Source organism: Micropterus dolomieu, linkage group LG23 (genome assembly GCF_021292245.1).
Source record: "Micropterus dolomieu isolate WLL.071019.BEF.003 ecotype Adirondacks linkage group LG23, ASM2129224v1, whole genome shotgun sequence".
NCBI lineage: Eukaryota > Metazoa > Chordata > Actinopteri > Centrarchiformes > Centrarchidae > Micropterus > Micropterus dolomieu.
Window position 1 is genome coordinate 27,579,197 of NC_060172.1, and position 14,480 is coordinate 27,593,676.

Sequence of the window (14,480 nt, forward strand, 5' to 3'; positions counted from 1 at the left end):
GCGACATTCCCGCACTGACGAACTAGTACTGATGTGTTTTATTCCCACCAGCAATGATTGGTTTACCAGAGTTGAAGGAGGGAATGACCATTGCGACAGCAGCAACTCAGTATGGCAGAGCCTATTCATCATAAGCACGTGTCGACGGAGTTGTTTTAATTACTCTCACCATCAGAAAGAGGAAACAAAAGTTCTGCACAGCAGATTTAAATGTTTTTGTAATATTACTGTTACTAAAAGATAAAGTATTATGGTATGGACATTTTTTTATTTAATAAGTATCCCGTATCGTAAATACATGTCTGACATTTGTAACACACCAAACAGCTTGAAAATTATGATTTTAACTGTGGATAGACCTCCTGTGTTGATAGGAGGGGCGGCTTCCCTGTGCCAATATGGGGATTGCATTGATGCATTGCTGCAATGAACACCAGCAACCAATGTGGGTATCCACTATATATGGTCTGACAACATCAGGATGAGGTGTTGTCTTTTTTCTGTCTGTGCTGAAACTGATTATTAAGGTGTATGTCCGGGCTCCGTGCATCTGGTTCTGATAGTCTATAGATATCTATAGATAACCTGAATTTTTTGAATATGCATGACAATGATGCAGATGGTTCAGGTATTTTATTATTCCTGCTCAACTGTCTTGAACACAAAGTCCTAAAGTATAATATTTCAATGCTTTAGTCTCACTGCATTTTGCAAGAACTCATTTTTGTTAAAATTGTAAATCTTTCTGCAATTGGTGTTTCCCACAGCTTTTCCCTGTTGTCCCCACCTTCCATCCCCCTTTCCCCCTTCTCTTACAGGTGTTGTCCTTTCTCTGTGCTGTCTGTTTGTGCCCCCCCCATCCCCGTGTCTGCCCCCCTGTCCGGCCCAGTGACAAATCAATACATAATTAAATAAATATTAAAACAGACAAAGGAGTATATTAATACTCTCTTGTTAAAGTAAAATGTGTCTGGCACAATATGGTATCCAGGTCATCATACTCTATACCAGGCTGCTGGGCAGGACAGGTTTTAATAAAAAAATAAAAATAAAATAAAAAATTGTAAATCTTAAAAAAACAGTTGAGATTTTTTGTTTTTTTACCACATCGCCGTCCAACCCTAGCCCAAATGATGTGATGTCTAAATCAAATGGCTGACAGATATCACTACATACTACATTTGTGCCTATCATGGGTATATCCTCCCAACACTCCAGTATGACTTATCACCCTGCCTGACTGATATGTTACAGACATTCTTATCAGCTGCATGGAGATAAAGCTTTAATGACGCTGTTGAAGTCAACGTTAATATTTCATCTCCACAACTCAGAAGAATATTTTACAAAATACATATGTAGAATGTTCAACAGTGATCCTATTACAATAATCCTAATATGGTTTAAAGCTCAATTGACATAAAGTCTGCAAAATCTCTGCCTCTTACCCTCTGCAGACCTCGCCTTGTCTTCAGGGGCTTCAGTCTTCATTATATGGCATGTCATATAGTTGGAAGACAGCAATCTTTTAGGGGCTGTTTTAACTATTTTCTCGCATTAAAATACTTTTTTTTAAAATTCAGTTTGGACGTTATTTTTACCAAATATTTTCAGAAGTTACGTGCTGGATGGCTTTTATTTGAGTTCACTAGGTAGGTGTCAAAGCAAATGAATCACACATGATCCTAATTGACAAGAATAGGCTAAAACTGCCTTGTTAGTACTGAATTTTAAAATGAACTGATTTACCCTGTAAGGCTGCCAAATCCTTCGGTGCATCATTGTTACAGATTACAAAGGAGAGGAACTGACTTTTCTAGTGGTTACTTTTAAATTCTGAACTCATGTTGCACTTTCCGGGAGTGGCAGCCATTTCTTCCCTCATCTCCCTGTATCACCCAGTGCACCCTGGCAGTCTATACAGGGAGGCATTGGGGCAGATTCTGGATAGCTTCAATGTCTAGTGTGAAAGAAGGATGAGGCCCCTTGGCTGAGCCTACATATGTAGCCTGACAAGTCTAATCTTAGCTCCACTTCTTCTGGAGCTCACTCTCACTTCATCAACAAGACGACTTGTTAATTTTGCCCAGTCCATTAAAGATTTAAAGGAACATTAAAGCCTCTAAACATCTCTTTTAATCAAAATCACATAAATGCTTCTCACTATATCTGCTAAAAGGAACATTCCCTTTACCTTCCACATTTTCCTCCAGCAGATGTTAACTACAAGATTATTTTCTTGCCATAATGCCCATGGGCAGCACCATACACTTACATCATGCTGAGTGGCTATGGTCAAGTCTGCTGCATGTTTGCTCACTGAAAGAAATCTACCAAATATACAGATTTTTCAGAAATTTATTAAATTCTTAACCTCCCAAATGCACATTTGCAATCAGTGCAGTTAAGGCATAGCAATTCATTTTGTATGCCTGCCTAGAACATTCATTACAGAATAATTGCGCAAGGATGTTTAGTACTACATGTAAAGTTTTTCCCCATTTCTCTAAGAATAGGAATGACACCTGTAGCGTAGTCGTGTATCAATTACTCTCGCAGGCGCCGGTTCAGTGAAAGAAATAAGTGGACTCGTGCACACAATTCAGGCAAGGTGTCCAGTGGCCTAGGAATAGGATGGATTTGCTTTCAAAGTCATTCCATACAAACTCTAAATGGCACTATTGATGTCGCTCGCAGAAGGGAATTATCTTTCCCATCAGATATCAATGCATAGAGACAATGGATTATTGTATCTAGTCATTGCTGGTTGCAGGGGAATACAGCATACAACCACTAGGGCTTTGTTCTGTATTTTAATTAAAGGGTCCCTTTCTCTAAGCCCAGTGACGGTACATAGCAGATGCCCAAGTTTAGTAAAAAATTCAGCACTCTGTTTCTGGCTTGCTAAGCTGCTTGTCATCCTCAGATGTTGACTAGCAGAGGAGAGCAGCTTGACAGCTGAAGTATTGCATGTCGTTTTAACACTCAAAGTTGGAAACAAAGCAATATAAAATCCCAAGGCAAGCTTTTTCCCAACACTACCATTCTGCGAAAGTTTTCACAGACCACTCTGACCATTCCATTTTAAGCATACCCATGAAAGTGTCCCACTGACAGAGACGTTACCTTCTCAGACAGCTTCAGCTGACAGGACTACCTATTATATAAGAGAAAACAGCTTAAATATGCCTGGTGATATGTGTGTCGGTTTGTCCCATTTTATGTGTGAAGATGCACGCTCAATGTCGTTTTATCTCACGGATGGTTGAAAGGAACAGATGTTAGGGTACTACCATTTTCAAGTCACATGTGAGAGGTTGAGAACAGACCAATTTGTGCTTAGCATAGCGCCTTTACTCATATGCAACATCTGATGCCTCATTGGTTTTATGCACGTGTGTGTACATCATTGCTAGTACATTCAGGGAGGCAAGCATTATAGAGAACAATCTGACAGGCCACAGACACTTAACCCATGTTCTATATGTTTAGTCATTTGTAGCGACAGAATACGAGGACAGATGGCTGTTGTAAAAATCATTATCATAATGAAACTATAGCAAATGTAAACAGTGAGAAGTGGCAGCAGATCTAATTCAGTGTTATTTGGAACCACAGGCTTTATACCATGTTCTGGATAGTGTAGCCTATAATGGATGTGTGTGTGGTTGTACTACATACAGTACTTCATACTGTGTCATTTTCAGTCTTCGGCCTTGAATTTACCGACACCTCTTAATATTGATTGTGTGCAGTTTGTTGCTGGAACATCAATACCACTGCCACAGCCAGCAGCCTGTTAGCTTAGCTTAGCTTAAAGACTGGAAACAGGGGAAAAAGCTTGCGTGGCTGTGCATGTCCGAAGGTAAGAAATCTTGTTAACCAGCATCTCTAAAGCTCACTAATTAACATATTATATCTTGTTAGTTTAATCTGTAGAAAAACAGAAGTGTAAAAATTAACATTTTGTGGGTTTGCGTGTATAACTTTTTCTTGGCCAGGGGCAGTGACTGCCTGGAGTCTCAGCTGGTTGCATGGTAACCTGGTGACAACAAGAAATAGTCCCACACATAACCCCCTGTAAAAACACAACTCATTTTTTCATTTAATTTTCTCTTAACAAACAAGATATAATGTGTCAAGTAGTGAACTAAAGTGGTGCTGGTAGGTGGATTTTGTTACCTTTGGACACAGCCTGGGTAGCCTCATGTTTCCACATTTTGTTTCCAATGCTAAGCTAAGCTAACCGTCTCCTGAATGTAGCTTCATATTTAACAGACAGACGTTAGAATGGTATCGATGTTCATCATCTAACTATCATCAAGAAAGCGAATAACCCAAAAATAACTATTCATTTAAATGTACTTACCTAGGTAAAAAAAAAAAATTAAGCAAAAATGAGATAAGCAATTTTGGTGAGTGAACACATCTCCCTAATTTCTTTCTTTAAATAAGTCTAATGACTTCTCTAAATCAATAGTGACTGTTTTTGGTTTAACAAAAAGGATATAACTCTTTTTAAAAAATGTCTATCTCTGTACTTTCCACAATGTTGTCAGACACATACAACAATCTGTCAATGCGTATTTTGATGAGCAATTGCCCACAAGGATTACGCTGCAGTCCTGTTTCACTACTGCCAACTGCTGAGCACTTGCTCAATACTGGACCAATTTTTAAAAAAATTGCCCTTCTTAGTAAAATAGACACAAAACATGGGAAAATACTGAAGCTACCCTTTAATGACCTGAATATTTTCCAGAGAGTTCCTGTTTTGTCCTTATAGTACTACTCACATCACAAACTTTTAACATCCTTTAATGTTGCAGACCATCTTTCCGCTGTATTTCACTGTCATCCAATGCTGCTGGCTCGCAGTGGAGTGTGGATATTGCTGGGTTGAGGGTGGAGGGATGAGGTGGCATTCAACCAACAGTTAGCGCCACATAAAGCCTTTATCACACCTAAACGGCTCCGTCTCCCAAAGCCAGAGCGAGATAAGCACTGCCCATTCATCTGTAATGATGTGGAAGCAAGAACCAACTGAACTGAGTTGAGAGGGAAAGGCTACCTCTGACACAGTGTGTATGGCTAAAGGGCCAATTGGGTTTGGTTTGTTCACTCCTCAGAATGATGTGTGAAAGTGTTTTTATTTATTTTGTGTTCTCTGTGGATTCAAGTTGATTACAAGACAGGTGTTGTTTTAAACTTCAAAGTACTGTAATTATCTGCAAGATGAAAATATGAAGCAGGGACCACAATACACCATGGTCATTGAAAAAGGTTCCCTTAAGACTTTAAGTTTTTGCAACCAGACCGAATATTCTTAGACACTTAGTTCTGCCTTCACATGTTCATTCTGTTTTTATTCTCTTGTAATAATTACAAAACTCCTTATCTTCCTAGTTGGATACATTTTAGAGTTCATGGTCAACTTGCTCAACATTTATTTCCAATGTTTCTGATAGCATGTTAAGGCAGATTAAAATGTAACCATGGAATTATTCATGACTTGTTTGATTTCTATAGCCTAGCGCATTACATTTGGCACTTTTCACAGTTTGCACCCCAGTGTGCCTGGGGTGATGTGATCACAGGTTTACAACTCTCTCTCAAATGCAGGTGTGTTTACACCCCAAATATATTAAGGATAAGTACATAGAAAAAATAAAAACTACAAGCACATGACTCTCAATGGTAATTGATTAAGTAGCAATGAGCTAGCTGGTGAACATGGCAGTTAAAAAACAAAAAAAATTAACACAGTGGCAAGAAGTTAGTCATCTGGAAAGAAACCATTGGATAGAAAATGCCCTTGTGGAGAACACACAGGAAGTCAACATAGTGGCATATTTTCTGGTGGTTTCATATTCAATAAAGATGTGCACCCAGTTATGCTAATGCCTCTGTTCGTGTACAGTGGTGCCTTGAGCTAAATGCTAGCTAGCATCCGCATGCTGATATGCTCGAAATGACAATGACAATGCATGCTGATGTTTAGCAGATATAATGTTTACCATGTTCACCATCTTAGCGTGTTAGCATGCTAACATTTGCTAAATGGCACAAAACACAAAGTACAACTGAGGCTGATGGGAATGTCATTCATTTTGCAGGTATTTGGTCATAAACCAAAATGGTGGACCAATCCACCAACAGGCTGAACATTGTCATCCACAGAGCTAAGCATGTCAAAATAATAATAGCCCTCCTATTTTTGACTAGAAAGATAGAATAGGAATTTTTATTATTTCACATTTAAGTATAAAATGCAAGTAAAATAAGGAAAAGAACTGCGTTTCTAATAAATGACTTAGCCCACTGGACAGGACAGACAGAGAGAACTTCATTCTAGGTCTATGTCTTACCCAGTAGCCCATCACTAACACAGATGATTTCCTCAATAATTTATTGGTGTTCTGTCATCTGCTGCTAACCAGGAATCCATTACATTGTGTGCTCATTTGGCCTCAATCATTTTTTTATATATATATATTTCAATAATTAAAAAGTATTCAGTCATTCTAAAATTGGGTGAATTCTGCTGCAGTACGTATTGTTGAGTTTTGAATTAATTTGACTTATGCATTGATTATTCACACAAAAAATAAGTAACGTTTTGCTTCATTGTAACTATTGTTTCTGTGCATAAAATCTTGCATATTTGTCTATTGTGTGGATGCAGTAATATCTAATATTAGTCCAAAACTCCAACATTTGAGATGCTTTGTAACAACAGAATTTTCTTTTGTGAAACAACTTTACTGTAAGTGGTTATATTCTCTCTGACATCAATATTTTCAAGTATGTTCAAGATCACTAAATCATGTGACATTACAGACTCTTGGTGTATGTTATGGTAGAGAGAATAGCAAACCTTTGCCTTTGGTTAATATAAATGTACCACAAAGGAGTCTTCTACACTGAATAGTCATTATTCCTTCTTTTTTGGGCTAACAGACATTTCATCTTAAGAAAAATCAACCCATATTGCCCTCTTGTGCCTTTTTAAATACACTGGCAGGGCTTAAAGAGCACACCTATTCACACACACTGACTCAAACCTGCAACCTGTCTGTGTCTTCCAGGTGTAATTGGCTTCCTGACTGCAGCTCTGGACCCATCAAGAGTTCCAAAGTGGAAGATGGATGAGACCACAGAGTCTACCTGAGAATGCTACCTGTCCCTCTGCCTCACCATGTCACCCAAGGAGAACTGTTAACCTGTCCCCGCCAACAAATCCTCTTTTTGCCTTTGTTATCTCCCATAACCCACTGAGTTTGTGATCCCTCTCTATAGCCAGCTGAAGTCCTAGTGATATGACTAAAAGAGCCTTTATTTTGGACATGTTGTTTTTTCCTCTCAATGCTGCCAGCCACCAAGGCTATGGTGGGAAGCGTCATTATACTTCTCAGCAGGTTGCTAATCACTGTCTGCTGTGGCTCTTGGGACTAGTGCTACACCTCACCCTTTCCTCATGTCAACGAGTTGACCTGAAACACCCCATAGTATCCACAGGCTATGGAAAGATACGGGGTATCAGGAAGGAGCTCAACAATGACATCTTGGGCCCCGTGGAACAGTACTTAGGTGTTCCATATGCCACTGCACCTATCGGCGAGCGTCGCTTCCAGCCTCCTGAAGCTCCAGGCTCCTGGCAAGAGATTCGCAATGCGACCCAGTATGCGCCAGTGTGTCCCCAGAATGTGCACGGGGTTTTACCTGAGATCATGCTGCCAGTGTGGTTCACAGACAACCTGGATGCTGCAGCGACCTATGTTCAGAACCAGAGTGAGGACTGTCTTTACCTCAACATCTATGTACCCACTGAAGATGGTGAGTGAGACAAAACTCTCATAGGGCCAACTAGATATAGTAAGAGATAAACTTAGTCTTGGCCCGTTAAACTATTTACTACTATTTTTTTACATTTGGAACGGGTCAGAAAAAGGTCAGGGTAAGAGAAAAATCCCAGGTCTGTCTATTTGCATCAAACTGAGAGAGAAGATTAGTTACAACTGTTTCAGAGTGTAAGAACAGCTTGTGCTTTTCTAATCAATTTCATAATTGTGCCAGTGTTCCAGTACTCCCTGGGATAGCGTCATTCTGATAAGTTATTCAGGATTATATTCGGTGGAAGAAGAGCTCTTATCGTGATCCAAAAGACAACCAGGAGATTACCAAAGAATATATTCTCTGATAATCTCCTGGGTTTGTATTAATATCAGTCTCAATTACTATCGGTTACTGAGTCTAATCATTTTCTAAAAGTATATACTGCAGCATAGTCACATGTGCAATCTTCATGTGACTCCTGTGTGAACTACTCTTAAGCAATTAGATGCACTTCATTTTTATTGCTCATACTTAATTAATTTGATCAAATATTAAAAATTCATACAGAATATGTTCTACTACGTCACTGGTTTTTGTACCACTTAGCCACATGGTGACGTGCTACATTTTAGCTTGACTAACACTAATTTATTTAAACCATGTATGAACACTATAGCCTACCTACATAATACTTGTTAGCTTGCTAACATTAACCTTTTGCGTGAGAACTGTAGAGTCAGTCGCATTTATTTGATTGACTGGACAAAGTGAAACACTGATGTAATAAATCAGCGACTCGCTGAAACCATTAATACTTTGTTACATCACAGTAAAAGAGGAAAATCATCATTCAAATGAAAAAATTATTCACAGACACAAGTTGATAAAGTTTTCCAAAAAGCACTGTTTTCTTTATCTTTAATTCAATTGTTTCTGATATTCTGTTCATTTCTTCTTATTAAAGTTTGTCAGTGTAATCACATTACTTTCAATGTTGTCTTGAAGCCCTTATAGTAACGGGCTAGCATGACCTACACTGATATAACAGTCAAGAGATTTGCTGATCATTTCATAGACATGGATGCTATACTACTGTGGCTAGGCTAGGAATACTAGCCCAGCCACAGTAGGCTAGTACATAATGTACTTATATGGCAGCATACTACATACTGTGGCAGCTGAGTTAAAGAAAAAACAGCAAATATAATACATAATAACATTTCACATTACTTCATTTTAATAGTCAGTAACTAGTAACGAGCTAGCATTACCAATGCTAACATTAGCAGTAGCAATAAAGCTTAAATGTTCTGACACATCCACCAATGTGTACCTGAGCAAGACACTTAACCCCTAGTTGCTCCAGAGGGGTGAGAACTTCATGTATACATGTATAGCAATTGTCAGTCGCTTTGGATAAATAGCGTCAGCTAAATGAATAAATGTAAATGTAACATAACTGCAACAGATTTGTTTTGTTCATTTCTGGTCAATGAATTGATTAATTGAGTTGGTCAATGAGTAAATAGAACAAGCCAAAATATTCTATCAAGCTTTGCTAGCTTGTCTCCTTTTGTAAAAAGGTTAAAACATTACAGAGAAAAACTGGTAAAAAATTGTCCATAGCAAAGGGGAAAAGGGCAAAGACTGTTTATCACGACCCTTGAAAACTAATATCATAAAACCTCCAGGCAGTGTGTGTGGTCTTATAACACTCTAACAGCTCGTACAGCCAGTAGTGGTCCGTTGGCAGTAAACATGCTAGCAGATTATCTCATTAACCTTGGTGCTAACTTGGCTTCTGTTTGACATGTGACTTCCATCTTCAGTTATGGTATATATGAAAAAGGTATCATTTACTTTTAATCCTCCACAAGTCAGATGGACTAACTTGACAGATTAACATTCACATTGTCATACATGGCATTTTTGTTAAATAGAATTGATTGACATTAATTGGCATAAGATTAAAACTATTGACAAACTATGTTACCAAGGCTGCATTTTCTTTGTGCTGGTTTGAATCAAACTAATCAACAAAGTGCTGTAATTAACTGTGTTTTTAGTGTTGTTAGCTTATGGTTTTAAACCTCAGTGACCACCATGTTGGTATGCACACCCTAGTTTCATGCTTTAACTGGAATGAGGCCTTTTTACTTACTCTTGTACTCTTGTATGGATGCTGCACTGTAAATCTTATCTTAGGAGAAAATATAGCATAAAAGACAACCTTGTTTAGGCCTCTTGGGGTGATATTAGACAAAAACTAAAAATTACTATAGGGCAAAACGTCCAGATCTTCATGGGCTATCTGGGTGTACTTCTTGCATTAATGATCCAGTGGAGAGGGTTTGAGGAAGCAGATGGGCAGGTAAAAGAACACAGGATCAAAGTGTAACTTTGCAGGCAAGGCTTATGCTCCTGGGTGATAGTAAGCAGGGCTAATGATTAAATGTTGCAAAGTCTATGACTAATGGGCTCACCTGAGAGTTGACTGAGAGTACTCAAGAAAACACATTTATGCTTTATTGCTACTGCTCATATATTAAGTCATTGTTGTATTTCAACACTGAGCTTGAGTTAGTATTACAGATTATGTATTTTATTGATGAATGCTCTGTGGCCTGTCAAAAAGATGGAAACTGATTAATTGCTAAAATATCAAGTATGATTGGAGTATAAAGCGAGACCAAAGCACCAGAGATGCTGTGAAAAAGATAGAAGAGCGACTAGGAAAAAAGATGATGAAATGCTTTTTAACTACTCTTAGTAAATAACAGACAGTGTACCTACATGGAATGAGAGGAGACTGTGTGTATGCTGTATAGTACATATGTCACATACTCACAGAGAGGATGATGCAGAAGCTCCAGTGTTAGTCCCAGGGGAGAAGGTGTGCAAATGAGTGAGACTGATTTTACATGTAGTCCTGTCCGCTTGTCAGAATCTGTCACTTATTGTCAGGGGTCACTGCTTACACAAGACTGATGCCGTCCCCAAGGATATGTTTAGCCTTGTGTGTGAGAGAGAAATAGAGACAGAAGGAGGGTGAAGTGCCCCTGAAAACACACTACATTTTACACATAACGGCAGTCAAAATACTGTGTTTGTTTACATGGTGTTAGACTAACGATTATGTTAGAAGTACCAGCTTTTGAAGCCCCTGAAAACTTGTATTTTGCTATGACGTTCAATTTTCAGGACTAAATAAACAACAATTAAAGTGGAAAATTGGGGCAAAAAACTTCTTAGTGAGTGTGGTTTGATCAGATTTGATTGGTAGTGTTCATTTATAAACATATTTTAAGCATAGCAACGTCAAGCAACGTCACAACTGATTTAAACCTCAACACAGTCCTCTTGCTGGAGATGCCACTGTTCATGTCCTCAAAGACAAATTATCTGTCTTTAGCTAAGCATTAAAATTTTTAGCCACACCTGGGACGTATATCTGGGGATGGCAATGTCCAGACTGAATGCATGGATTGCCAGGGAATATTGTATAGACATACATGGTCCCCAGACGATAAATACCTCTGACTTTGCTAGTCTCCTGACCTTTCCTTTAGCGTCACCAGCAGACATTTTTGTTTTCAGGGAAATGTATTAATTAAGAAAGATGCCATAAAATTCTTACATTCATGTCTCCTTGATGAATTTTCCTATTGACTGTGATGATGCCCTGACTGTTCCTCACAATGAGGTGACATGTGGTTATGAGAGAGAATTCTCACCAACTATTTGATGAAACATCATGAGATTTGCTACAGAGATCCATACTCTCTTGCAATGAATTGTAATAACTTTGGTGGTCTCTTTTAATTCAGAGCTCTCTACTGCTCAAAATTTGATTTGTCCAATATTTGAGTTTATTCAAATCCCTCCAAAAATAATCACTTCTGTTGATACATTGTTTAGTGCTAAGTAGCAATACTCAGAATGCCAAACTAAGACGATGAACATGGTAAACATCATACCTGCTAAACATCAGCATGTTAGCATTGTCAGCAAGTAAAGCCTCACAAAGCTGCTCTTAGTTAGTTTAGTTTCAGCTGGACTAAGCTGTTTTAGCTAGTATGTAAGCTTGCTAACTTGGTACCAGTGGGTTATGGTCAAGCAAGGGAGAACGATGGTGCTGTATTGTGCTGTGTTTGGCATGGAGCAGCTGTATTGCCACTCATCGCGGTTCTAGGTGGGCCAAAATGAATTGGCAGCACAGAATCCTATAAAGTCTGAATCTAAATGTTTGGCTTTGGTTATTTGGATTTTGACACATTTAATCTCCACAGTACAACATTATGCATTATCTTCCCATTCTACCTGAAGTCACACACCTATATGATATATATATATGATATATCTGTTTCAAACCTGGAAATACTCTCACTGAACATGTACTCTGCGATATTGTTTGGACAAAAGAAAATTTGCAGCTCTTTTCTTTCTGCATCTGTTCACCCCTCCTGCTTTCTCCTCCCTGAAATCATCCCTGTCTCTACTTCTCTCTTCTCTCCTCCATCTTTATGCAGATGGCTGTAGAAGGGGTCACTGTTCTGAATGCAAATCAGCTTCGTGCCCTTCCCTAACAGGCCACTATGTAGTCTGCTACTTTTTCAACACAAATGAAATTCAAATATCTTCTTAGAATAATGTAAATAACACAAATGGTCTTGTTGATTGAACAGTGAGTTTTACATTCTCCCTTTGTCTCTCTCTCACACCCTACCTCCTTCTACAGTGTTCCACTCTAACTCTCCTGTGTGGCCAGGCTTCTAAGCAAGAGCACTGTCTCACTGCATTCCCATTTCCTCAAGACACTGCTCAGCCAAGGGTCTAAAATCCTTCATTTTTATTGCCGCTAGAGCAGCCATTTACCGTGCTCTTTATTAAAAACCATATTTCAGGAGGCAGGACAGTGGAGGCAAGGATGGAGCTGGAGGCTGGGGGCACAGTAGAAGAGATGGAGATGCAGAAGGATAGGACTGCATGTGCTGGAAGCTGCTGCCTGGATGCAGGGGGGGTTGAACTGAAGCTGTGTCTGACACCTTGTCAAGCAGACAGGCCACCGTAGACATGACATACTGCAGCTTCATCCCGTTTACTGCACTGAGGAAATGGAGAGGGACAGGAGACAGCTTGCGCTCTGGCCACTAGCTCACTGAACCGAACAGAAATGCTGTTGACTGAGAGATGGAGCTGCATTAGGTCAAACAGTACTGGGAAAACCAGAGCTAAATGCTCCTGTGGAGGCCAATGTATTTCAGTGACCAGTGGCCCATTACATAATTTGACCATCAACTTACCGGCAGGCCTCTCTACTGAGGCAGATGGGAAAGATGTTTTTGACTCTAAAAAGTGTGTTTGTGTTTCCCTTTTGGCTATATCCTACTTCTTGCCTTGTCTAAAGCATTGTAGTCTTTCTTCAAAGGTCAGAAGTTCATTGTCAGAAGTCAAGACCTAGATATTCTCTCTGTCTCTCAATTCAATTCAAATATATATATATATATATAAAATGCAAATCTTTATTTGATATATTTTGATATATTGGGTTTATGCTTATTATCCTTTCTTTTTTATTATTCGTAAATGCTTTTTCTTTTTTTTACCCAGATAACAACCACATAAGGTCTTGGTCACATCAGCACGTAGTAATGCTGTCAATTTCTGCGAAGGGTGCCAGCAGTAAGATACAGTAGTCACAATATGCTAACAACTAGTACTGAAATTATTAATCTATTAGTCAGACAATTAAAATATTGCTAACAAGTATTTGACAATCAATGAATTGTTTAAGTCATTTATTGCTTTGCTGCTTTTCTCAGTTTTATGTCATTATAAACTGAATACCTATTGTTTTTTAGCCATGCTAGCAGCTGGATGGCAACGTCAGTCTGTTGGTTGGTCGGTCCACCTCTTCGGTGCAGACTGAAATAATTTAACAATGCACTAATGCACTAATAAGGACAAAATTTCACACAGATGTTTAATGGGATACAACAATACAGTGAAGACATTTTTTGCCCCAAAGGTCAACTTTACTGCAGCATGTCTTGGAAAAACACTTGCTTGGCCATTATTCAACACCATAACTCACTGAATATAGTTCATTTCTGTTTTCCATTTTTGTAATTGCTTTTAGATTACTGTATATTGTCTGCTACATAGCAGAAGGGAGTTACAAACTCAACTTTACAACCTGTTGTAATGTAACAAATAAATCTACCTTGTACCCTTTACCTTAAACAGATGGGGGATTGTGACTAGAGATGTGCGATACAACTTACTTGCTATACGATCCAAGTAATACCCAAGCTGGTATTGCCGATACAGATATCGATACTTTTTACATATTTTATTTCTAGTTTAATGTGACCATTGTGACATGACCATTCATCCTAGAGCCGGAAACGTTGGAATCTGAAATATTTGTACTTTAGTACACAGGACGCAGGTGACACTTTTGACTCAAAGGTCATTGTGACCTCAAAATAGGTTTTTAGCCATCATTTAAAAATTAATTGGGTGATTCCAAATTTCACACACATGTTGACTCACAATGAGCTAGCACAGGACGGACTTTCCTACATCTCGTCATCTCGTTGGAGGCAGGGCTCCATTCATTCCTATGAAAGCTGCTAAGTGGC

General features: G+C 38.8%; 1 protein-coding gene across 3 annotated transcripts in view; it reads left to right on the plus strand.

Moving 5' to 3' along the window:
- Positions 1–14,480, plus strand: part of nlgn2b (neuroligin 2b) — a 65,863-nt gene that overhangs the window by 18,747 nt on the left and 32,636 nt on the right. For 2 of the 3 annotated variants that reach the window (XM_046038836.1, XM_046038833.1), the window contains exon 2: positions 7,089–7,836. In XM_046038836.1, coding sequence (XP_045894792.1) covers positions 7,320–7,836 — 517 coding nt within the window. In that variant the 5' untranslated portion in view covers positions 7,089–7,319. Of the gene's footprint in view, positions 1–4,143; positions 4,165–7,088; positions 7,837–14,480 lie in introns of those variants that run through there. The other variant, XM_046038835.1, reaches the window with a different exon arrangement.